The sequence below is a fragment of the Panicum virgatum genome, chromosome 7N (assembly GCF_016808335.1).
Source record: "Panicum virgatum strain AP13 chromosome 7N, P.virgatum_v5, whole genome shotgun sequence".
Lineage (NCBI taxonomy): Eukaryota > Viridiplantae > Streptophyta > Magnoliopsida > Poales > Poaceae > Panicum > Panicum virgatum.
In genome coordinates, this window is record NC_053151.1 from 15778599 (window position 1) to 15805755 (window position 27157).

At 47.3% G+C, this 27157-nt stretch overlaps 1 protein-coding gene across 1 annotated transcript; it reads right to left on the bottom strand.

Moving 5' to 3' along the window:
• Positions 1-19423: 19423 nt before the first annotated feature.
• Positions 19424-21979, bottom strand: LOC120683481 (electron transfer flavoprotein subunit beta, mitochondrial). The gene is made up of 4 exons (XM_039965559.1): positions 21490-21979; positions 20536-20616; positions 20037-20131; positions 19424-19870 (listed from the first exon to the last, which is right to left on the bottom strand). The coding sequence occupies exons 1-4, from the start codon at positions 21853-21855 to the stop codon at positions 19645-19647; spliced, it is 768 nt and encodes a 255-aa protein (XP_039821493.1). The 5' UTR covers positions 21856-21979; the 3' UTR covers positions 19424-19644.
• Between the last annotated feature and the right edge of the window lie 5178 nt (positions 21980-27157).

Consider the following 27157-nt stretch of genomic DNA (forward strand, 5'->3'; position numbering starts at 1 on the left):
TATCATTAGTGCAAATTTTGTAGCCCTGTTGATCTTGTAAGCAACTAGTTAGCATCTCTCCATAACTTTTGCAGCACTGAGCTTTCTCTTCAATCAAAACTTCAGTTTAGCTCTTTTCTTGGCTGCAATAAGTTTTCCCATCCTTGTGTGTGAGTTGCTAAACACGTTCTATAATTCCTCTATTTTCAGTTCAGCAACTAGACATCTTTCATGGTTGGATTCTTACTTAACTTTACAACAGCTTGAAGTTTTAGATTGCACCATCACATACATAACCTTCCAAGCTCCACATATAAGCCTATGTTTAGGATGCACTGTGACTTTGATTTCGCTTAATCTATCACTTTCGTCGTGCCTACTACCACCAAAGTGAGTGCAGCTCGCAATTCAGCAAGGACACATAAGAACTTCGGTGGTAAGAGAAGGTGAGATTGAGTGTTACCACAAAGCCACATAACTTGAATTTGTTTCTTTTCTTGTGCTAACCATGGCAGGTGAAAATGGAGAGCATCCGATAAGCTATGTCACACATGAGGAACTACAGAAGCTAGTACAAGGCTTCAATGACCAACTTAATGAGAACATGGTTGCAGCCCAAATGAATATGGTTGCTGAAGTTGTGAAGGCATTGAGGGCACAAGGTGCTGCAGGCTCTCCTGAAGAAGAGCTAGATGAGACCGATGAAGAGTATGCAGCTCGGTTGCAGCAGGAAGAGCAAGGAAGAAAGAATGTCCTTGGGCGAGGGCGTGGAGGAGGAAGAGGTGGTGATGCATTTGGTTGAGGAAGAGGCCGCGGGCATGGTAATGGTGCTGCAGATGAAACGATAGATCCACACACTTTCAGACTACATCGCAATGACAATTTTCAACGCCATCGCAATGTCATCAATAATCATCCCAATGAAGAGAAGTTTGAAAAGCTGAAATTCAGCATGCCTAAATTTGAAGGCACATCCGACCCTGATGCATATCTCACATGGGAGTTACAGGTTGAGAAGATATTTCGTGTGCATAATTATTCAGAGGAAAAGAAGGTGCATATGGCTGCACTTCACTTTGATGGATATGCTCTGATTTAGTGGGAACAAATTCAGAATCAAAGAGAGGAGAATGGTGAATTTCCAGAGGCAACCTGGGCTGAAATGAAAAGGGAAATGAGAGCACGTTTTGTCCCAAAACATTATAAACGTGACCTCTTTGACAAGCTGCAGAATTTGAAGCAAGGAACCAAATCTGTGGAAGAAAACTACAAGGAAATGGAGCAAGCCATGATTAGAGCTCGTGTGCATGAGGAGGAAGAGCCGTCCATGGCACGCTTTCTTTCTGGTCTAAACAAGCCACTCAAACGAATTGTGGAATTTCAGACCTACAACAATGTAGTGGAGCTAGTGCACATTGCACAAAAGGCTGAGCGGCAATTGCATGATGATGCTAAACCAACCAAGCATTCAGCTTTCAGCTCAAGAGCATCATCAAGTGCTCCAAAAACAGCAAAGTTTGATTTGGGACGAGGCATATTTGCACCTGGTTCCAGCTCCAAAGCTAATGATCGTTCCAGCGCTACTAAAAAATCTGATGCTTCAACAAATGTGGAGAAATCTGCACGGCCAACATCATCTAGGACTAGTGCTCCGGCAAGTTCCACCTCTAGAAGTAGTGGAATTCAATGTTTCAAGTGCTTGGGAAGAGGCCATGTCATCAAGGATTGTCCTAACAATTGAGTTAGGATTATTACTAAAGATGGAGGATATGATTCAACTAGTGAAGGAGAGTGTGAACTTCTTGCTGAAATGATGAGATTGATGCAACACATGAAGTTGAAGATGCTGACTACAAAACTTATCCTTTTGAGGCTGGTCACACGGTTGTAGTCACCAAGGCATTGAGTGTTCAGCTCAAAGATGAGAAGCAAGCATAGCGATTCAACTTGTTTCACACCCAAGCAAAGGCAAATGGCAAGTTGATCAAGTTGATAATTGATGGTGGTAGCTGCCACAACCTAGCTAGCAAAGAAATGTGTGAGAAATTGGGACCGACCTTGATAAAACACCCTCACCCATATCATGTGCAATGGCTTAGTGATTGTGGAGAAGACAAGGTGCAGCATATGGTGAGAGTAACATTCAGCATACATGATTACACCGACACTGTTGATTGTGATGTTGTGCCCATGACAGTTTGCCACTTGCTCTTGGGAAGGCCGTGGCAATTTGATAGGTGTGTTGTACATGATGGATATGAAAACACACATGCCTTCAAATGGCAAGGGAAAGGGATCAAATTATTGCCAATGACACCAGCTCAAATAATGGCAGCTGACATGCAAAAGAAATTAAGTGAGAGCAAGAGAGAAAGGAAAAACACTAGTGCTGTCCCAAAGTCGGTGAGTGAGCGCCACAAGCCAAACATGAGTGGAAAGAGAGAGCATGAGAGAAAAAGGGTTGTCATGATAGCCACCAAATTTGAAATGAGAGAAATGAGGGAGAACCCAAACATGACACACTTTGTGCTGCTGTACAAAGATGCAATTTTTACCACTAACGACATGACTTCTCTTCCTAGTGTTGTTTCCAATGTGCTGCAGGAATTCAAAGATGTGTTTTCGGAGGAGGTACCAGCTGGCCTACCTCCACTTTGTGGAATTGAACATCAAATAGATCTTATTCCAGGGGCTTCACTTCCAAACCGACCACCGTACCGCACCAATCCAGAAGAAACGAAGGAAATTCAGTGACAAGTACAAGAACTACTCGACAAAGGGTATGTGCGTGAAAGCCTCAGTTCTTGTGATGTCCCTGTTATTCTTGTTCCAAAGAAAGATGGTACTTGGAGAGTGTGTGTTGATTGTAGAGCTATTAACAACATCACTATCCGATATCGTCATCCCATCACTAGGCTTGATGACATGCTTGATGAACTTAGTGGTGCTGTTATTTTCTCTAAAATTGACCTACGTAGCGGATACCATCAAATTAGAATGAAGGAGGGAGATGAATGGAAAACAGCCTTTAAAACAAATTTGGTTTGTATGAGTGGTTACTAATGCCATTTGGTTTAACTAATGCACCCAGCACATTCATGCGCTTGATGAATCATGTTTTGAGAACTTTCATAGGAAAATTTGTGGTGGTTTATTTTGATGACATTTTAATATACAGCCACACCAAGGAAGAACATGTGGAACATATAAAAATGGTTTTGGAGGTGCTTAGAACTGAGAAATTGTATGCTAACCTAGAAAAGTGCACCTTTTGCACCGACAAGGTTGTGTTCTTGTGCTTTGTTGTTTCAGGGCTGGGAGTAGAGGTGGATGAATCCAAGGTTGAAGCTATCAAGAATTGGCCTACCCCTGTCAATGTGAGCCAAGTGAGAAGTTTTCATGGTCTTGCCGGCTTCTACCGACGCTTTGTGAAGAATTTCAGCACCATTGCAGCCCCATTAAATGAGCTAACCAAGAAGAGTGTTGAATTTGTGTGGGGTAAGTCACAAGAAGCTGCTTTTCAAGAGCTAAAGACTTGTTTAACTAGCCCCATTGCTTGCTTTGCCAGATTTCAATAAATCTTTTGAGATCGAATGTGATGCTAGTGGGATAGGCATAGGAGGTGTTTTGATGCAAGAAGGAAAACCCATAGCATACTTTAGTGAGAAACTTGGTGGTGCTCAACTTAATTATCCTATTTATGACAAAGAACTATATGCTCTAGTTTGTGTGCTTGAAACTTGGCAACATTATCTTTGGCCTAAAGAATTCATCATTCATTCTGATCATGAAGCTTTGAAATATTTGAAAGGCCAAGCAAAACTGAACCGTAGGCATGCCAAGTGGGTGGAGTTCATTGAGTCTTTTCCCTATATTGTCAAATATAAGAAAGGGAAAGAAAATATTGTTGCTGATGCTTTATCAAGAAAGAGTGTTTTGCTAAATCAATTGGAAGTCAAGGTTCCAGAATTAGAGAACATAAAGGAATTATATGCTACTGACCTTGTTTTTGCATAACCATATTTGAAATGTCAAGAAGGAAAAGGGTGGGACAAGTACCATTTGCATGATGGGTTCTTATTCCGAGCTAACAAATTGTGTATTCCAGATTCGTCCATTCGTTTGCTCTTATTGCAGGAATCACATATGGGTGGATTGATGGGCCACTTTGGGAGAGACAAGACTTACTTGTTGCTGAGTGATCACTTCTATTGGCCTAAGATGAGGCGTGACGTGGAGAGGTTCGTGCAGCGATGTACCACCTGCCACAAAGCTAAATCAAAACTGAACTCTCACGGTTTGTACACTCCACTCCCTACTCCAAGTGCACCATGGGAAGATATAAGTATGGATTTTGTTTTGGGGTTACCAAGAACTAAGAAGGGCAAGGATTCAGTTTTTGTTGTTGTGGATAGGTTTTCTAAAATGGCACATTTTATTTCTTGCCACAAGAGCGACGATGCGTCGCATGTAGCTGACTTGTTTTTCAGGGAAGTTGTAAGACTCCATGGTGTGCCAAGGACCATTGTTTCAAATCGTGATGTGAAGTTCATGAGTTATTTTTGGAAGACTTTGTGGGCCAAACTTGGGACAAAGTTGTTATTTTCAACAACTTGTCACCCACAAACTGATGGACAGACGGAGGTGGTGAACTGCACACTTTCCATGCCGCTGCGGGCAATGATCAAGAAGAATCTAAAGGTGTGGGAAGATTGCTTGCCACATGTTGAGTTTGCATACAATCGAGCAATCCACTCTACCACACAAATGTGCCCATTTGAGGTGGTGTACGGTTTGAACCCGATCACGCCATTTGATTTGCTGCCACTTCCACTCCAAGTGTGCACAAATATGGAGGCTTCTAAGAGAGCTGAGTATGTGAAGAGCATTCACATGAAGATCAAGCAAGAGATTGAGAAGAAATCCAAGCACTATGCTGCCAAGGCAAACAAGAACCGTAAAAGGGTGACCTTTCAACCTAGAGACCTTGTTTGGGTGCATCTTTGCAAGGATAGATTTCCAGAGAAACGAAAATCAAAGCTGCTGCCCCGTGGAGATGGCCCATTCAAAGTCCTTACAAAGATAAATGACAATGCCTACAAGATTGAGCTTCCGGGAGATGATTATGCAGGGAGCAACACGTTCAACGTTGCTGATTTATCTCCATTCTTAGGAGAAGAATCAAAGTCGAGGTCGACTCTTTGTGAAGAAGGGGAGGATGATGAGGACATCCCAAGTGATGAACAAGATAACCCACATGATGGACAAGATAACGATGTCCACAAGGGACCATTGACTCGAGCCAGAGCACAACTACTACAAGATGAGGTGAATCTAGTACTTAATGAATGTGAACATGCCACTACTAAGAATTGTTTACTGCCTAATGGAAGTGCATTACTTGTCCTTAGGTTCCAAGAGGAGGCCATGGGAAGTCTGTCCAAGTGATAGAGAGCAAGTTGCAGTCCTTGAGATGGCACCAGATTTTGCAACAGAAGTTCAAGGCAAGAACTATACCAATTCTGAAGGTTTCATCATGAGTATCCTATACCAGTCTTGGAAGCATCTTGAAGTCTACTTTCATATGCAACAAACCGCACATCCATTGAAGCCGTTTGCAGAGAGTTATGCCTATTTTGGTGAAGACTGTTCCAAAACCAGGTAGTTCAGACCGGTCCGATCTGACTTCCATCTTCATGGTGAATTTTGTATCATTCAATTAGGTTCTACCCCATGTATTATACATGGATGGAAAGCGTATCAAGTCTACTTTCATATGCAACAAACGGCACATCAATTGAAGCTGCATGGAGAGAGTTATACCCATTTTCGTGAAGACTGTTCTGGGACAATCGGACTGGTCCGATCTGAGCGAGGTGGTTCGGACTGGTCCGATCTGACCACCCCGTGAAATGCTCAAACTCATGTATTTTCGAAATGGACCTGTTTGTAAGGCCTCCGGCCCTGCTAGGAGGGTTGTTCCTAGTATAAATATCACTTGTGCACCTGGTGGAAACCCTAACCACGAATTGAACTCAGAAAAATAGAGAAGCCAAGTGCTCTTGTCCTTAGGGTTGTGCCATAGCTGCCCCCTTGAGGATTGAGAGTTTTCTCTACCATTTGTTCTTGTGTTTCCTTGTGATTTGCAAGAGCATTGCCTCTACCTTGCGTGGTTCAGGTTAGGCATCGACCAAATCATGTGGTTGGGCGAAATCATTTGTCACAGGTGGCTGTTCGAGCAGCTGTTGGTGCCATCGGTTTGTCAGGTTGCACGGATCAAGTTATCCCCAGATCCTATGCGGGAAGATCGGGCAAGACCCCGTATCAACTATTACCATAATTGGCTCAAGAGAAAATTGGGAAAAGAAAACTACCATAGTGTTGTGCCGAAGCTAGGTGTTGACCCTAAAGCGAAACACTTTCCTAGCACGCCTATTTCAAGCCATTGAACACATAAGGAGCCAGGAAAAACATTCTGACATCAGAGGAAAATATTTCTGAGATAAGTGGAAAATGAATGTCCAGATAGGTGCCAAGAGGAGTAAATTATGGAGAGTGGCTATATGTCTAAGGATAATACCTATGTGCAATTGTGATATACATAATAATATGGGTTGATTATAGTTAGACATGTATACACTAGCTGAACTTTTATGACTCCCGTCATCATTGCTAGTATTGTATACAATATTTTAAATAGCGGGTTATAGAATTTAATGATAGTCTTCAAACTGCTATTGCTTACTGTAGTGCACTACAGTATTTTTTTACTGTAGTGATTATAATGGCAGCCCGTGAAACTGCTATAGGATTGCAATAACAGCGAGCCCGCTATTTAAAACATCGATCCTATCCCACCAACGAAACTTGAAGCCAGGAATGGCATAATTTTCGCAACTAAATAATAAATGGGATTGCTCCGTCCTTAGCATGCAATATGGACTATTTCAGCTCTAAAACTATGGATGGAGTCATTAATTCCAACGGACTTCCCTCTCCAACCAAAAGAACCCAAAGGGAGTATAAAGGTTCGATTTTTTTTTGGAGTTACACATGACGTCTGGTGGTGTGCTGGGCCGGGCAACATGGACAAAGTAGGGGCGAAACATTTTGTCGGAGGGCATGTACTTGACTTTTTTGGTTTTGGTTATGAGATTTGCTAGATTATTCGAGGTGAGTTAAATGCGTCAATATTAGCATTTTAAATTGTCGTACATGCCTACCTCGCCATTTCAACACGTTACGACTATCAAATTGGCCATATATGTATAAGCTCACGTATTTTCCAATAGTTATTTGTATTTGTTATTGCTATAGGTATTCTTTAATCTTCTTAGCAAAGGTATTACACTACTACAGATTATCTCATCGCAAACACCTTATCACCACCGGTTTAATTTGAACCGGCGATGATAGACTATCACCGCCGGTTCGTATTACGAACGGGCGGTGATGCTCTCGAGGGCATTACCGCCGGTTCGTAATACGAACCGGTGGTGATATGGTAGCATCACATTTGGAACCGGAGGTGACGCTAACGTATCACCGCCAGTTCGTATTACGAACTGGCGGTGATGCTCTCGAGGGCATTACCGCCGGTTCGTAATACGAACCGGCGGTGATATGGTAGCATCACCGTCAGGTGGTAATATGATCTGTTGGTGATGTATTCCCCATCTATCTCAAATATTTTCTCTTCCTCTACCCTCCCTTAGATTTTTGTTTTCCCCCTCACTCTCGGACCTTCTTCTCCCCACCCCTGACGCTCCCTCTCTTGTTCACACCTCTCCCCTTCCTTCTTCCCACCGCCGCCCCCACAGCGCAGCTCCCCTCCCGCCACTGCCCCACTCCCTCTCCTCTCCCCTCCCTTCTCTGCCCAGTGGCGGGGAGGCCCAAGCGTGGGAGCTCGACCACGGCCGGGGCGAGCTCGACTGCGGGTGGCCCAGATCCACGCGCTGCCGACCGGCCACCATGGGAGATCCGCGGGAGCTCGACCGCAGGCGTCCGTGGGACCTCGACCGCTACCATGGGAGCTCGACCGTGGGCCGCCACGGGACACCGGCCCACTGCGGGAGCTCGACTGCGGGCCACCGCGGGAGCTCGACCGCGGCCACCGCTGGCTGGCGCGCGGGTGCTCGACCGCCGGCAGCTAGATCCACCTAGATCCACATGCGGGCGGCCACGTGCCGGCATGGAGCTTGGCACGTGGGTTGGTGCGGCCGCGGCCGCAGCAGACGGCGCACGGGCCTTCCCCCGCCACACCCTCTCCTCCCTTCTTCCTCGTCATGGGAGCGAGCGGCGGTGGGCGCGGAGCAAGCGGTGCAGCGGCGTGGGGCAGATGCAGAGCAGCGGCGTGGGGCAGATGCAGAGGAGCAGCGGCGTGGACAATTTTTTTTTGTTTCGTAACGGGTCAACACTGCCGGTTGTTGAACTGGCGGTGAAGGTTTTGGACCATCACTGTCGGGTTGAGAACCGGCGGTGATGGCCCCTTTCATCACCAACGATTTAAATCCAACGCCCCCAAAACCGGCAGTGATGACCATTTTGAACAGCGGTGATGGGGGCGCTGAAGTAGTGTTATTGCATGCTGCAATAGATATTTTTGCATGTTCCAATAAGTTACAGTTAGGCTCCTTTTTGGATTCCAACCTTGATCTCGTCTTAATTAAATTGCATAGTTTCAGCCACTTTTCATTTAGAAGTTTCAAAAAGGAAAAACATTTAGAAGAAAGCAAAAGTTCACCTCTTAAAGTCAGCAGACTTTGCAATGTGGGACACTGCTAATCGTAGATGTTGCAGGTTTTGTAAATGGTTAAAAACCAAGTCCACCACATAGTCAACTAGGACGTTTTTCTTAGAGCATGTCCAACGGTCTATCTATCTTGACTTGGCTACCTAAAATAGTTTTGTCTGGATCCAATAGACTAGCTATCCTCCTCGCCTCGGTATCTCCCTCACCATCTCACGCTACCCACTCGGTAGTTTTGTCAGGGCACTCCCGCTCGGCATCGGCATCCCGAGCCCGCAGCTCGCCTCCGCCACCGCTTGCTTGCTTCCGTAGCTTGCCGCGCACCTGCCTTCTTGTAGCACACCGTGCACCGGCTCGACTGCGCCTTCCTCACCGCTTCGGGTGAGGTGGCAGCGGCGGAGGACGATGATGATATGGCGACTTCAGCAACGCCTTCAGCAGCTGCGAGACAGATGCTAGCAGTTGTAAGGTCGAGATGACCGACTGTTGGAGTCTAGCCTACAGCAACCACTCTCTCACGCATGGATGGAGGTTGAAGAAGATGAACAGTGCACTTGCACAACAATGGCGACGAACGCCCCGGCCGCTACACAGCCTGTATGTTGGCACTTCTATTGATAAAATGGACTCGACTCAACCTAGAACACAAGGATTATAAGACCATATATAGACCTAGACACCACAGCTCCCACGCCACCACACTCCGGCGAGCACTACGCCCACGCGCGCACGTTCCTGGCGACTCGGCCTTCTCCACGTTCTGAGCAACGAACTCCACGCAAGACCCGGTCTCCATCCTCATCCGCTAGCCAAGTGGCGCCCATCATGCTGCCGCCGCGATCCTCCCTGACTCGGTCCTCCTTGGTTGCAACAGACAGGCGAGCACGCGCTGCACCCGAGCTCGCCGCGCCCTGGGACACGGCCACACCGGCAACCAACCTGATGCGCCTTCGTTCTTGCCACTGGACCCGAACACAAACACGAGCTTGTGCACCAGCGAATACCCTAACTACGGACTCGATCGATCCTACAAACCTAACAGACTCGAACGCGAATGCTTCTCACGCACACACGCGACGTTCCCCGCACTGACACGGCACGCAGATGCCATAGCCACACCATGGCGTGGTTTATTCCAACAATGTCCCCCCTAAACCACAACACAGCCGCACGTCCTACCCTACAGGAGTGTCGGCTCATCGTCGGTGCCGGTGAACAGCACCTCCTTCCTTGCCTTGTGGCACTCCCTTGAGAAGTGGCCGCAAACGCCATAGTTGAAGCACCTCCCATTGCCTGAGCTGCGACGACGCCCACTTGCACCGGAACGAATGCTGCTCGCCCCGTCGTTGTCGTCGCTGTCATCTTCACGGCCACCGCTACGGCCTCCTTTCCTGTCATGCGCACCGCCGCCGCGTGCACGCTCATTCTCACGATGTTCCCGCCGGCGCGCGTCCCACTGCTCCATGGTGAGGTAGAGTTTGTCGTCGGCGCCCGGAGCTGGCGGACTGTCGTCCTCGGCCTGAGCTTCCTGCGCTGCGCGCAGCCGCCCGCTGGCATCCTTTAGCGTCAGCATGGCGAGGTCCGCCGTCACCTGAATCGCGATGGCCAGCTACCGGAGCAACTTGGGGACGACGCGGAGGAACTTCTCCACCACCCTCCGCGGCGTGATTGTCTCCCCCACCGTCTCCAGCGCGGCGACGATGTTCTGGAGCCGGAGCATGAAGTCGTCCACGCCCTTGCCGTCGTTGAAGCGGATGTTCTCGAATTGCCGGAGAAGATGTTGCGCCTCTGTCTTCTGCACCTGGTCGCTCCCGACACGATGGTCCTTCACCGCGTTCCATGCCGCCAGCGCCGACTCCTTCGCCACCAACGATGCAACCATCTCCGGCGGCACGACGCTCGTGATGGCGTCCAGTGCCATCCGGTCGTCATGGAACGACACACCGCCGGGGTCAATTGCTTCCCACATATGGCGGGCCTGGATCTTCACCTTCATGACCAACGACCACTGCATGTAGTTGGTCTTGGTCAGCATTAGCCAATTCGCCGCCCCGCCAATCTCCCGGACGACGCACAACACCTCCCCCTTGCCGCTGCCACCCGCGCCATCACTGTCCTTGCCGCTGGAGGCTTCCTGGGGGAGCTCGGGGGAGTCTTGTCTCCGTTCTTCGTGTCGGCCATCTCAAATTCCCAACAAATCACCGGATCGCGGTTCCAGCGATGATGCCTTGCCACGATCGACTCCGCCCCCAACCTCGACACCGTCATGAGCCGGCAACCACCAGCATGTCTCCGGCGCCTAGCTCCTGGCCCTGACCTTGCTCTTGATACCAATTGTTGGAATCTAGCCTACAGCAACCACTCTCTCACGCACGGATGGAGGTTGAAGAAGATGAATAGTGCACTTGCACAATAATGGCGACGAACGCCCCGGCCGCCACACGGCCTGTATGTTGGCACTTTTATTGATAAAATGGACTCGACTCAACCTAGAACACAAGGATTACAAGACCACATATAGACCTAGACACCACAGCTCCCACACCACCACACTCCGGCGAGCATTGCGCCCACGCACGCACGTTCCTGGCGACCCGGCCTTCTCCACGTTTTGAGCAACGAACTCCACACAAGACCCGGTCTCCATCCTCATCCGCTAGCCAAGTGGCGCCCATCACGCTGCCGCCGCGATCCTCCCTGACTCGGTCCTCCTTGGTTGCAACAGAAAGGCGAGCACGCGCAGCACACGAGCTCGCCGCACCCTGGGACACAGCCACACTGACAACCAACCTAGTGCGCCTTCGTTCTTGCCACTGGACCCGAACACAAACACGAGCTTGTGCACCAGCGAACACCCTAACTACAGACTCGATCGATCCTACACACCTAACAGACTCGAACGCAAACGCCTCCTGCGCACACACACGCGACGTTCCCTGCACGGACACGACACGCACACGCCACAACCACACCATGGCGTGGTTTATTCCAACATGGACTAGATGGGGGTGAATAGTCCTTTCTAAAACACAAAATAATATCGGCTAACCAAAACAAAAGCAGAAATAAATTAATCGGTCTAGCCAAGACTACACCCTTCTATCTATTACTTGCATCTTACAAAAAGATCCTAAGTGAACAACTAAGGTGCCGGTCTAGATTGAGCTCACCTACACAATTCTAGTTTGCAAGGTCACACAAGCCTATGCAACTAGTACTCAAACAACCAGGGAGCACCAACACATACAAGTATGCAAAGCACACAAAATCTAAGCACAACTAGTAGTTCTCAAGAGCAAGGCTACACAAGCCAAACTAGAGAGCTCAAATTACTTAGCTACACAAACTAAGCAAAGGGACTAACAAGGCTACTCAAGCTAATTAGTCACGCAAGGGAGCTACTTCTATACTACACAAGTAAGGAATGAAACTAGCAAGCTACACAAGCTAACTAATTATAAGAGCAACTACACAAGCACAATATATGAGCAAGTAAATACAAGCTTGTGTATCGAGTATGCAAACCAACAGGAAGACAAATGTTGAAACGATGATTTTATCCCAAGGCTCACTTGGTTGCCACCAAGCTAGTCCCCGTTGAGACATGCTCCAAGGTTTTCATCGGTCCTCTTGCTAGTGGTGACTCACTAGTCACACTCTCTCACGTGGAGTGCTTACCACAAGCTCTAGCACTTGACCCGGCCGGACCATTTGTTGCTCTTCGTGTCTCACTCAACTAGAGTTGCTCTTCGTGGCTCTCGCGGGGTGAGCACAATACCCCTCACAATCACAGTCCCGGAGCCTTGCACAATCTTCTTGCAAGCATCACAGAGACACCACCACCTAGGAGATGGCAACCTCCAAGAGTAACAAGCACAACAAGCTTGCAACTCAATCACCTAGTGCATGCTGGAAAATAGGCCCACGAAGAGGCTCATTTCAGAAATCCCAAAGCAAGGGTGTATGGCATCCTTTAGTCCCACATTGCTAGTTCAAGTTGGTGCAAACCAACTTAAATAGAAGAGCTCTCCCTTGTCTTTGAACACATAATAAAGGGGAAGAGTGGGGCTGGTTTACACAACGCACGCGCGCGCGTATTCATGTATGTTTTCGCGTGAGCAACCGCGTGACTTGTGACTTGTGACTTGCGACGCAGCGAGCAACTTGGTGTAAATCTTTTGCCATTTGCGTATTAATCTATTGACAACATTCATTAGACATGATTAGTGTGCAATCAGTTCCATAATCCTGAGTTAAATGTGCAATATCAATTCGAGTTAATTGGGTGATTACTACTACCATTAAGTGGTGTTTTATGGCGAAAACGATCAGCTGTGAGCTGCTCTCTCGCCTATAAGAATTCCTGGAGATGTTCAGAAAACACACACGTGAACAACCTCCACATCCTCTTCTCGCTTTTTCTGCTGGGAAGTTGTGCTGTGGTAATGAGCTGCTAGTTCTCGCCGGCTCTTCTCCTTGGTGTGCACTAAGGAGAAGGGTGAGCGGTGTATCTCTGGGCCGTTGCCGTCGTGAAGCCTACATGAGGGGCAGCAATAAGGTTTTTGTGCAGCGCAACTACACAACCGCTCGAGGCCGACCGACTATGTTCGGCACTGCAACAATCTGCACTGCATCATCTCTTCATGAGGACAGAGCGCTGATCGATAAAAGTAATTGAATTTAACATGACAATGTTTCTGCTCGATCTACTCTATCAGTTTTCAATTCTATTTGAGATAGGAGTAGCGTTGTTATTTCTATTTTGCCTCAAATTGAAATCTGGTCTCTTTAAACGTATATTTCCAACAGTGCAATCTCTTACAAAACTCTCAATGCAACGCACCAGAATCGTTCTCTCACTTAACGGATGTGAATTGCTCTAATCACAAGTGAGTTGGAGGGTTCTCAAGCACCCTCACACAAGGACACCAAGTCCCCAAGGTGCTCAACTCATTCAAATGGCTGGCCACCAGCTCTATTTATAGAGGAAGGTCCCAAACTAGCCATTACAATCAAAACCCATCGAAATAGAGTTATCGCGTGTAGGAAAGTTGGGATGCATATAATGTGGTTGATATATTGCTTGAGCCCCTTGGGCGGTATACATAGGAGTACATGGCTTGGAGGGCAAGTAGCCTCTCCTAGAGATAAGGAAGGTTATCCCGGGATTACAATCAATAATAAACTAACCATATCCGGAGTTGCCTAATATACTCTAACACCCCCCCCCCCCGCAGTCGTAGCGGTAGCAACACGAATGGTCAAACTGGAGAACAATGGAGACGTATCCCCCTGCAGTCGGAATGTCGGTGCGAAAACTTTGACTGGAGACTCATGCAGAGGATAGCCCTTCAGTGTCGTAGTAGCCGAAGTCGAGGTGGACGTGGTCGAAGCCGTGGAGGGGGCGCGGGTCGAAGCGTCGTCGAGGTGCTCGAGTACACAAACTCAGCAGCAGGACGGATGACGATGGTAGATGGCGCGGTTTGTGACTTAGGTCACGCTCAAGATAGGGGTGGCGACGGCGCAGGTTGCAGCAAGTGTCGCCCTCAGATCAGGGGTGGCAATGACGTCTTCCTTCAGGAACATCGGCGGCGATGTCCATGCGAGAACGCCAGGAGGCGCGGAGGCAGATCGAGCGCATGCTTGACGAAGACCGGCGGCGAGTAGCGCCACCACCTGAAAAGGCGATGACGCCGGTAGGGTGGCTTGATCATGAACATCATCGCTGTAGCTTGGAGGGTGCAACAACAATCTTGTCCTTCGGGAGTGTCGACGATGAACGGCGACGAACGGCAGGGCAACACAAACCGATCTTAGATCGGAAAAGAAAAAAAAACAGCAGCAGCAAATGAACCTTGGGTACATTCTCGGGGTACCCCTAGTGGTGCCCCTCGCCCTCCCTTATCCCTTCCCCCGTGGTCAACACGGGCAGAAAAAAAAGGAGATCGGGCAGATCAGGGAGTGGGCCGCTGGCGCTGCCTCCTGTGATTCCGGCACGGCGGCGCGCCCACCACTGATGTGGGGAGCGGCTGGGGCCTGCGCGTGGGTCGGAAGGTGCCTGGCGGAGAGGTGCTGGGGATGTCGAGATAGTGTTGAGCCCCCATGATGGCGCGGCCCACCGGCAACGGCGGAGGAGCGACGTGGTGGAGGAGCGTGGAGGCCGGGGCGAAGCGGGGTGACCCCGCTGCAGCTTGTCTCAGCGGCGGATCTCGACGGGCGGTGCCAGAATCGACCGGCGGCGCGGTAACCCTACCCGATCTCACGGCTCCGATGGCGCAGCGGCCTGGCGCACCTCGTACCTCTTCCGCAGCCTCGCGGTCGTGCACAGGGCAGCAACGGTGCAGGAGAAGAGAGGGCTAGCACGGGGCCGCGCGCACAAGGGGAAGTCAGCGAGGAAGGGGCGGCGAGGGAGCCGACGAGATCACATCACCACAGGAGGTAGGTCTTTCTGCTGTGCTTGACGACGCGATGGCACGGCGGATTAGAGGGATCCGAGCGCTGATCCTACGAGGGCGCAGCCCCCGGCGGAGATCGATCTCCCCGGGGGCGGCGCGGCGGCGGCTACGGAAGAGGAAGCCTAGGTCGAAACCCTAACTCGTGATACCATGTAAAAAAGTTGGGATGTGTATAATGTGGTCGATATATTGCTTGAGCACCTTGGGCGGTATATATAGGAGTACCTGGCTTGGAGGGCAAGTAGCCTCTCCTAGAGATAAGGAAGGTTATACTGGGATTACAATCAATCCTAAACTAACCATATCCGGAGTTGCCTAATATACTCTAACATCGCGGACCGTCCGCCTCACAGAGACCGGACCGTCAGCTATTCAAACCCAATGACTAGATCTGCATACATTGTGTGTAAGAGTCGACCGTTACAGCTCACGTGGATAGTCCTCCCCCTAGGACCGGACCGTCCGCCGTTCAAACACTCCGATCACTAGAGACGACAACGTCTCTGGACAAACTTTCAAAATGATCGGCGGACCGTCCGTACCCCAAGGGCGGACCATCTGTTGTTCAACCTTGCTGCGCACATAGAACCAACCTTGCTTCTGTCCAAAACTCAAAGTTAGCAAGCGGACCGTCCGCCCTTGAACATGTTCAAACATCCGAGCCTTCTGTACGTTCGAACGTCTAGACACAGGCTGAACCCAGTTCCGTAAGGTGGCAGACCGTCCGCGCTTCCCAGGCAGACTATCTGCCTTTGAAAAAGTCCAGACATCCGAACTGTCTGCAGGTTTGGACATCTGATCTTGCGAACTGTTCGCTCCCCACGACCGAACCGTCCGCTGTTCTATTTTGACCAAAACCGATCCTCGGTAAAATGCTCATAACTTTCAACTCCGTCAACCAAATCTATGGAAAGCTATTTCAGAGGCCTACACAACCCAACTGAATATAGGATCCAAAACATAATGGATCAACCCTAAATCCATTCCAAGATCCAACCCATAGTTAAGAGGACAACAAAAATCATTTTTACCAATGCATGCCAACTCCAAATGATCTCCCACGGGATGATCAACACCTTTAAGCCTTAGTTCTCATTTTCAAATCATTTTTGTAAAACTTTCAACGCCACTTGATCCTAGCAACATATGCAAAGTTATGCTCAAGTGACACTAGATGATCGATATGCAAACTAGTTTGTCCCTCTTGATAATATGACATCTATCCTGAATCCGATCATGTACTTCTCTACACACCTATGACTAGTGAAAAGAAATGCCCTATATGTCATACCTTTGCCTTGCACATTCTATTACATTTTCTCAAATGTTGATGCCACACAAGCACCAACCTCCATCAAGCCTTTTGATTATTATTATGAGTCAACACTTGGCTTGATCTTCCTTTAATGATATGATCCACTTCATATCATCATGTGACCTTATTGGTTCATTGATATCAACTTAACTTGCTCTTCACTGTTGCCTTGGTCCATCGGCGCCAAATCTTTGCTCAAGCTTCCCTGCCACATGCGGTATGTCGCTTCAACGCCTCTAACTTGCCCTTCACACTTGCAACCAATCCATCGACGTAAAGCCTTATCTTGATCTTCTCCATGTAGCCACAAGACTCTATATCACGTCTCATATGCAATGAGTTCCTTCATCAGACTATATGAGCATAGCATCAACACTTAGCCATTCCTCCTCCATGGCACAATGAGAGGGTCTGAAGATGCCTAGAGGGGGTGGGGTGAATAGGCTAAATCTGAAAAATTAACACTTTAAACTCAATCAGTAACAGGTGACCCGGATACTCCGGGTCAGGGTCCGGATACTCCGGGCTGTCCTGACTATCCGGGTCAAAGTGCAACGTGCTCAAAACTTGATAAAAGTATATGAAATTTAGATCAAGTAAATTTGATGTTACCAGTGGGTGCTTCTATGACTATTCAACCAGATAAACTTGACAGAAAACTTGTATCCAAGTAGAGTGAGCTCAAACCCTAACAAACTTGTCTCACAAGCAAATATCAAATGGAAGCAACTAAAGTGACAACAAGAGACAAGGATTTGTTTCCCGAAGTTCACATCAGAAGGTGCTACGTCTCCGTTGAGGAAGAGTTCAAGAGATGGTGCTCAAGAACCCCTTTGCTCCTCACCCAAGGGCGAAACCAATGCTCAAGCCCGAGGTCACTTACTATGGATTCCTCGGAGAGGAATGAAGCTTACAAACTTCCCGTGGAGCTCACAATGCAGCTTGAGCACTCACGAGCACGCCTAGCCGTCTTGGAGCTCAAAGCTCCAAGAGTAATAGACTTGAATCCGCCGGCTTGATGAAGAACTAGTGCTCAAGGGTTGGAATGGATGCTCACTAGCTCAAATCTCGTCTCTTGCAAGTCTCTCACTTGAATCCCTCAAGAAATCACTCAAGAATCAAAGGGGAGGGAGTGAGAGAGAGCTTCTTATAGGGTTTGGCCTGTGCTGGTTCGAAATGAGCAAGAGAGAGTGTGTGTGTGTGAAGGGGTAAGAGGGGTATATATACACCACCCACTGAAAAGTAGCCGTTGCTCAAAGGTTACCAGGAGACTTCGGGTAATAACCCGGAAACTCCGGGTGTCCGGACCCTATGGGCTGAAATCCGGACAATCCGAGTTCAGCAGGATATCTCACTCAAGATCGTTTCTTTGTGGAATTTGAGTGGCAAAGATCTCTCGTTGGTTTTGTTTGTGTCCCTTGAGCACTAGAACCCCGTCACAACATTTAGATCGAAGCCCCCCTTAATAATACGGCGTTCCTAAACTCAATTATAAATCGAAAATCTAATTCTTGAATTTATATTCAACACCGCTTTTTCATTTCCTTTTTGAGGGCGTACTTCATCATTCTTATTTGCTTATCCAACCATAGCTCGTGCACACATGCTTAGATAACACATTAAACATACACGATTTTGTCGTCAAACATCAAAACCCACTTAGGGGCCTAGATACCTTCCACACATATTGCTCATACTAGTATTTTTGTGTGGACTAATCACCTGTGTATCTCAACAAAAACACGTATTAGTCCGCCTAATTTGTCACTCAATTACCAAAACCAACCAACAGCCTTTCAGCGATAGGCACCGCTGCCACCGGGTCGCATGCGGACCGCACGACAGGTCTAGACGTTGTGGCGGCGGCAGAGGCGCCTGAGCCACCGACACTACGGTGCTTCTTGTAGTAGATGCAGCACATGTCGTGGGTGGCCGAGCTGCCGAAGAAGCCGCCGCTGGCGGTGCACAGCTTCACAACGGGGGCGGCCATGTCCTGCGGTAGGGGTGACGTCATCGTATGCTCTGAGGGGAGAGGTCGCTGCAGCTCGCCGCCGTCATCGAGCCCCTCCACAGTCAGTAGAAGGGGAAATGAAGGGATGGCATGTGGGACCCACGCGTCAGTGTGTGGAGGGAAATAGTTGAATAAATGGATAGCTAGTCTGTTGGAGGGTAGAACAAAATAGAAATACAATCTTAGCTAAATGAGAATTTAGCTAGTTTGATTTGCCTAGACTCTTGGAGATGCTCTTAGAAAACATCCTATGTAACTTGCCTAGTTCAATTATTTTTTCCTTTTATTTTGAAAGTTCAATTATTGACCTATCTTGGGGTCATGGATAGGCTCTTCATTTTGACATTAGACACCGGGTCGCATGCGGACCGCGTGACAGGACTGGACGCCGTGGCGGCGGCAGAGGCGCCTGAGCCACCGACGCTACTGTGCTTTGTAGCAGACGCAACACATGTCGTGAGTGGCCGGGCTGCCAAAGAAGCCGCCGCCGGCGGTGTACAGCTTCACAGCGAGGGTGGCCATGTCCCGCAGCTGGAATGATGTCATCGTGCGCTCTGAGGGGAGAGGTCGCCGCAGCTCGCTGCCGCCGTCGAGCCCCTCAACAGTCAGTAGAAGGGGAAAGGACCACGCGTCAAGCGTCAATGTGTGGAGGGAAAGAGTTGAATAAATGAATAGCTAGTCTGTTGGAAAGTACAACAAAATAGAGATACAATCTTAGCTAAATGAGAATTTAGCTAGTTTGATTTGCCAAGACTCTTGGAGATGCTATTAGAAAACATCCTATCTAACTTGCCTAGTTCAATTATTTTTTCTTTTAGTTTGGAAGTTCAATTATTGTCCAAGCTCGGGGTCATGGATAGGCCCTCTTCATTTTGACATTAGACACCTGAACAATAAAATGGCTAAACTCCAACTTTATCCAAATATGCATGGCACATTCCTATCAACTTGAAAAAGAGCTAATTTAGCATGTAAACATTTCACAGAAGGACTACTGTCAGCATTAACTCCGCAGGTAGATACTTCTGGAATAGACCTTAATAGGTTTATGGTATGGAAACACCTTCCTCCTTTTTATTGGCAAATGGCTTGAACATTTGGAGAGACATTCTTATTGTAGCTTACATACAGATTGTTATAAGACACGTGCTTCATTTTTCAACTTGTCAAGGAGCTCGTCTACAGATGAAAGAATTACCCCTGCTTTCCTTTTTGGCGGTTCGTTGACCTCAATGACCTCCATATCTGATCTAATATCTACATTGAGGTCTTCAGGGGTGACTTTTTTAATAACTTTTGATTTTGCCTTCATTATGTTCGGCAAAGTTGCATATCTTGGCTGGTTGAGTCTCAAATCCGTGCTGCAGCAAAGACAAAATAACCTGTTAACATAATTTCTGAAAGATTGCCCTAGAAGGTTGTGCAGAAGTAAGTGTTTCTTCATTGTAGAATAAATGCTTGAGTACTTCCCTTCAACAATATAGAACAATAAAAAAATAACATATCGAAAGGTGTTATGGGCCCTACGTGATCACTGCTGGCAAATCAAGGCAGATGGTTTCAATTCCACCATCAACCTCTCTCTCGACAGTAGCTTTTTGTTTCTCTTTGTCCAATAAAACCTGCCAAAGTAATAGAATACAATTCTTTCATCAAGAAAAACAAGGGCATAGAAAACCATATAATGACAAAAAATAGATCCTGGAAATTAAGAAGAATTTGATAGATGAGAGAATCAAGAATAATCTTTAGTGTTAAAGAAAGCAAGACACTGAACAGTTTAATAATGTCTTCTTCCTTTGTGGCCCACCTCATTTGACCAAAAAAAGAGGGGACCAGGTATTAATCCAGAAAAAGAAAATCATTGCATCTAGGGAATCAAATAGGGTTCAGTAAGGACTCAAAATTGAAAGAATTAAAAGTTCATAATCTAAATTCAGCTAAAATAAATTTAACAGCATGACAGTTTGTTTGCCAACTTCGAGGCAACTACTGACTAATAGAAAGAACAAGGAAACAACAATACCTTGGAGGCAAAGGTTCCCTGCGGCCACTGAAGTAATCCAGCTAGCATTTGTCCGGTCTGGTTGCAATCATCATCAATTGCCTGTTATACAAAGAAAAGGTCCAGGAACATGAGGCTATCAGCAGATATACTCGAAAGGTAAACTTGGTGAGTCTAGATAAAAAGAAGATTCTTAATCATATTTTTTCTCTCTTTTATTTGTGACAAGAAAACAGATAAATTGTTTTTCTACTTAGCACATGTGAAGGCCAGTGTTCTATTTTCTGAAGTTCCATTCCAACAGTGAAAACTGAGGATAGCTGTGCATAAGTATATTGCATAAGAGGGTATCCTCACATCTCAAAATCATACTGTGCTTGAGCACAAATGCACAATGAACAAAACAAACACAGAACAGAGGTCTGAATACATTCAGGCTTCAGCATGAACCATCATACCATACCTGTGAATGATTCACATTGGTGTCAATTGAGGAAGGGAGCTTTACCAAAGCAAAGAAATCATGGACACTGAGCCAAAAGTGCTATAATAACCCAAAAAATTGTTCCCCAGATCCTCAATTTGAACGACCAAGCTAAACACAAACTTTGCAAATGCAGTCTGAGAACAGACTAGATATGCCTTTCAACCCTATAAATGCCATTCTATTATCAGATAGTATTGGAATATAAGTGAAATGCCCAACTCTTTCATCATCTTAAGCTTTTGGGTTGAACTGGTCGATACATGCAACTCAATAGATAGTACTAAGAAGAATCAATCTAAGTACAAAAATGCAGGTTTAGCCTGACAAGGACATTGGATGGAATTGGTGAATAATAGCAAGAAATTTTATAACAATCTGCAGTTGTCTCCTCCCCACCTAACACTGCAATCAAGAAACCATACCTTCCCCAATCCAGTCATCGAACAAATCACCAGCAGCGCGCAAGTCAAGATAGCGCGAGTCGATACCTGCTTGCCGAGGATGACGAGGCCGGGTTTCTCCTGGAGCGCGACGGCGCGGAGGATCTTGGCAACGGCGAGCGGGAGGAGCGGCCGCGCGGGGTCGGGGTCGTGAAGCACATGGACGGCGCGGTCGGCGCCCATGGCGAGCGCGGTGCGCAGCGTGTCGGCTGATTGGGTGGGGCCGATGGTGGCGGCGACGACCTCGGCGGCGCCGCCGGCCTCGCGGAGGCGGAGAGCCTCCTCCACGGCGATCTCGCAGAAGGGGTTCATGGACATCTTGACATTGGCCGTCTCCACGCCCGTCCGGTCCGGCCTGACGCGCACCTTCACGGCGTAGTCCACCACCCGCTTGACGGCGACCAGGATCTTCATGTCGGCGGCGGCGGCGGCGGCGGCGGCGTCTCTCTCTACTTGCTGGGTCTGGAAGTAGGCCGCAGGAGATGAGCACTGATGAGCTGCTTGCCAGCAGTTGCGAGTTGGAGTCTCTCACTATTTCTGACTCAGCAGTCATCACCGACTAGTTTTGCCCTCGCTTGTTTTTTGTATTTTGGGTCGGCTTGCGTGCTTAATACCAAGCTAATCTAGTAGTCTTCTACTAATCTTTGCCGCCGAGATCAACTTTAGGATGGCACAAGGTAACGACGCATCATGAGTATTCTTGTTAGCATCGATAATTTTATTTTTATTCTTGATTTGAATGTATTTAAATTTAATTTTAAATTATAAAGTATGAAGAAACCTATATATTCATTGTATTACTTATTATATTGGGAGTTATTTTGTTAAAATATTGCTTTGAAAAATTTGAAATTCTTGGGAAGAATTTTCATTTCAAATCTAAGTTATTTTAATAAAATATTGCTTTGAAAACTTTGAATTTAGATGATTTTTCTGGATTTTAGAAAATCATCTTGGAGCTTTGCTCCCAAAAACCCACACATAGCTTCCTGGGAAGAAATTTCATTTCAAATCAACAATAGCTTTTCTGCCAACTCTAAGCCAAATGAGTCTCTCTGGATTCTAGTATCAACATAAAAATTAGTGGAATTTTTGGAGATTTTGTTGGTGTTTAGCCTCCAAACCCACCAATATCCCAAGGTGGTAGCTTTGTAGGTAGGGTTTCGCCAAGGTCTAGAACCGATGGTGCAAGAAACAAAAAGCTTTAGATACAATCGGGTCACAAGATGCGTAATACCCTACGTTTTGTAGGTGGTTTGTATTGCTTTAGAGTACGTTATGTTTTGGAGCGATCCCTACCGTCCTTATATAGTCTGGGGGATAGAGTTACGTGAAAATTCTAGTCGAATACTATCTAAGGAGTCCTTCCCAATATCTATTGGGTAGTTTTTTTTATTCGACTAGTTACAATAGAATAAGTTACATGTCATACGTTATCCCTTATTTTAGAATATTTCACGTCTGTAAGTAGTCTTGCTGCACTAGGTCCGACAAGTCCCCGAGCTCTTCGTAGTCGAGTCCTGCAGGCGTCGAGTAGTTCTGAAGGTGTTTTCGATTGCTTCGAGTGCTCAAGTGCTTCGTTGAGTGCTTTCGGTGCTTCGAATGCTCCATTGAGTGCTTCGAGTTGTCTTCCGAGTACTTTTTGCCTGCATCGATGCTGTGAGGTGCTCAATCCCAAAATCTTCCTTTTATATGGTGCGTGATGAACTCACGCTCCATGTGGAGTTGCCCCTGAGCTTTAGCTTGAATGGAGGAATCATGCTTAGGGTCAAATCTGTCTCTTCTCCTTATCTTCCAAAAAATTGAAGAATAAGCCATCGGTGACACATGTCCCGCAGCCCCCTGTTGGGTATTTTAACGACTGCGAATAAATCTGCAAGCGCATGGATACCGTTGTAGCTTTCACCTGTGAGTATTCAAGGGTATCGATCCACAGGAAACGTGTGTGCACTAACTCCTAACTGAGTCGGTCCAAGGACACACCAAGATAAGTGGCGAGGACAGAGAAGATTCCTGAGGTAGTACTAGAGATGAGTTAAGGTCGATCTTTCGGGCAAGATACTCGCTTCGGGCACCGGCTTAATCCTGAAATGGTCAAGAGACTCCGGCCAACGGCTCTACGCTATATCCAAACGTGGAGGGCTACAAAGGACCAATAGGGCTGTCACCACATGCGGCCTACCTCACAGACCATGGCATATAAGGCAAACAAAGGTAACCCTTAGTCTAGACACCACGTCTATGCTACTGATTACTACCATAGTCTAACTACGTTTGGTACCCCGTAGCAAACTACAGCACTCTGTATAAATACAGAGTGACGAACTCGCGAGTAAGAGAACTGATCGCACTCAAAGATAAGTACTATGCAAGAACAAGAAATCACAAATATTAACTTACTTTACTCCGAAAGAAGCCAGTATTTGTAGAGGTACAACTTGGAGAAGAACACCGATAGGCCCGACGCTTCCCTGAACTACTCCTCACTCTCCCCCTTTATTCTAAGCACTAGCGAACTAGCGCGTCACATTTGCAATGTGGCACTACTCTACTGTCTTGGATGGTGTGTCAGAGAGGGGGGTGAGGGATGCCCCTTATATAGTGGTGGAGGTGGAGTAAGGGCTGTAAGGATCACCGGGGTGTCCGACCCTAGAGGGGGAGGGGGTGAATAGGGTCGCTAATCGCTTTTCTATCCTAGGGCTCAATCTAATTGCATAAGATAAACCTAACACGTCCTACACATGCTAGTTATGACTAAGGTTTATCTATGCTACCCTCTACTTACCCCAAAAGACTTGCAACCTAGCCAATCCTAATCAAACTAACTAGGAAAGTAAAGGTAAGCAAGAAAGAGTAAATGCGGAAACGTAATGCGGTAAGTAAAGCGGTAAGGGAGAGGATATGCAAACTCCCGTGAAGACACCAAGACACACGATTTAACGTGGTTCGGTTAGGACACCAAAGTCCCTCCCTACGTCCACGGCCACTTGCTCACAAAGAACAAGTGTGATACCGAGTCTCTTCGCTTGATCACCGTCTTGCCACGCCTCCAAGGCTCCCGACAAGCAAAGGCTAAGTGACACCAAGTCACAAAGACGAGGTCACCGCCACCGTCTATCTCGAAGCGTCACCACGGCACCGTCTTCACTATCTTGGAGCTTTAACACCAAGTAGGGGCCTCCTTCCCCGCACAAAGTGTCGTTGCCACTCCACACCAAGTCGGAGGGTCACACGACGAGTACACAAGTTGCTTGCCGCAGCAAGACTTTCTCTCAAGCTAGTTCTCTCAAGAACTAAGCCTAAACAAGCACTAAGCACTCTCACAAGTGTGCTTAAGCCTATATGATGTACAATGAAGCTCTATGGTGGTTGGAGATGATCTTTAGCTCTTGTATACTTCCTTGAACTCCAGCACACTCAAATGGTGCGGCCTTGGGGGTATATATAGGCAGCACAAGCAAATATAGCCGTTGGAGAAAAGCTGCCAGAAATGTGCTTAACACCGGTTAATCCGATGCTCCCCAAATCGCCATCGTCGGTTTAACCGGTGATACTAAACTGCCCACTGAAAACTAGCCGTTACGTGTACGGGCAATCAACCGACGCAATCGACCGGTGTATGTAATGTTAGCGTCGGTTTAACCGGTGAGTGCAACTGTCCTCTGATCCTTGAAAAACAAACTCTCTGGACAACTGCACCGACGCCATTAACCGGTGCATCATCGGTTCATCCGATGTATGCATTTTTCTTGGTCTGCTTCTGCCATTGCACCGACGTATTCAAACTTCCTATCGTCGGTTCATCCGGTGCCAAACCCTAGCCCGCAGGCCATCTCTGTCATTGCACCGATGAGTACATTTTGCCTTACGTCGGTTTAACCGGTGATACTAAAACTCCCAGACGTGCTCAAGTCAATGCACCGACGTGTGTAATTTGCTTGGCGTCGGTTCAACCGGTGACTTGATTTCTTTTAGGTTTCAGGGCGCTGCCCTGAGACCCGCGAGGGGCGGCTCCCCCTCGACCCCCGTCCGCTAACCGGGTAGCGGAACCCCCGTAGGGGCGGCCCTTCGGGCCTAGCTTCGCCTCTCTTCTCTTTGTCATCACTTGAACCTAAAAGCCTGAGTATATCATCTAAGCAAACACATTAGTTCAAGTGTTGCGTGTGTCATCAATCGCCAAAACATTATATTGAAATATGGCATGAGAGGCCATTTTCGCTACAAGGGCTACTCCACGTGTCCCTATAGAAGGAAACCTTCTCTCCCGGGATAAGGATGAGTAGGGGCTACTCCACGTCAAGAAAAGATGCACCATGGCACCGCCTTGAGGAAGAGTAGGGGGCATTCCACGTCAAAACTAAGCCTGATTGGGCCCAATGGGGGGTCGGCCGTCCCCCTTTTGACATCGTTTGGGCCCATCTTTAGCCAGCATACTCCTTGTGGGATCCTTATGGGGATCGCATCTTGTGTGTCATGCCCATTTGCTCTGCGTCTGTGGGCCCTTCTTATAAGTGAAACGCAAGACTGGATCATCTGTGCATTTCCTTGCATGTTCGTTTTTGTTTTTCTTTGTATTTCAGCTCTAGGTGCCTGCAGATCACAATTCACCAAAACTCGTGGAACTTGATTAGATATAAGCCCTATAACTAAGTTTGGTGATAAAATGTTATGAAAAGTTGCAGAGGTTGACGGTTGGTTTTATGACTTAAGGATCGTCAACACCCCCAAGCCTTGAATCTAAATATCTAGATTTGGAATTAAGGATCCAAAGTCATGGCATGGAAATAATTTATCTTGATGGTATAAAGGGGCATACTGATTCTGAAACCTAAAAATCTCTTTTTTCGGAATATAATCCCATAGAAATGGTTAAACAAATAACATTATCAAAAATCCCTAAATTACCGCTCAAAAAAGAAATTAATACGAGGAGTGTCGCTTGACCTTCCAATAATTTACCAAATTGCCACCGCCACTGGTTACTTAACTGTGCAGTTATTTCTTGGAGTTTTTAGCTCAACTCACTCTCCTTGCCACCGCCTTTTGCCTTGTAGATCCGAATCCAATTCATCTCCCAAATTCCTTCCCGTCCTTGTGGCTCTATCCTTGCACATCCCTTCGGTAGACCCCGAGCGTATATGCAAGAAACGCCTCGTGACATTCCAGATGACACCTAAGAGATCAAGCAATAGGGGAAGAAAAAAGCAGCTGAGAATCTAGTGGACGACTGGAAGAAGAGTAAGCTTTCTGAATCTGGCATTGCCACTCTCGTTGATGATTGTTGTCTTCAGTCTCGAGCCATTGTTTAGTGGCTCTCTCTTGAGGGTGATGATAGGCCATATGAGTGTATGAATGAGATTGTCCTATTCCGCCCTTTTATTGAACGAGGTCTTGTTGCCTCTACTTCTAATTTCTTTAGGGGCCTTCTTCATTATTGGGGAATTCAATTGCATCATTTGACTATCAATTCAATTTTGCACATCTCCATCTTCACCCTTCTCCGCGAAGCTTTCCTTGGGGTTGAACCCCATTTCGATCTCTTCCGCCACCTCTTCTATGTTCGCCCCAAACCAAGCTCGAACAAGATCTTTGAAGTTGGTGGTGCTAAAGTGTTGCTACGCCCAGGGGTGGAGGATCACTATATTTTTTACACACCTGCTAGCCAAGCAGTTGACTGGAAGAGTTCTTGGTTTTATGTTGGGAATCATCGGCCATC

Bases quoted from the DNA above. Each gene is read 5' to 3' on its own strand.
- LOC120683481 (XM_039965559.1), bottom strand. From the start codon at position 21,855: ATGAAGATCCTGGTCGCCGTCAAGCGGGTGGTGGACTACGCCGTGAAG. The intron at 20,617-21,489 runs GTATCGACTCGC...TTTGTATAACAG, and splicing joins TCGTCATCCTCGGCAAGCAG to GCAATTGATGATGATTGCAA. The intron at 19,871-20,036 runs GTAGGGCCCATA...TCTTTGCTGCAG, and splicing joins GATTTGCCAGCAGTGATCAC to CACGGATTTGAGACTCAACC.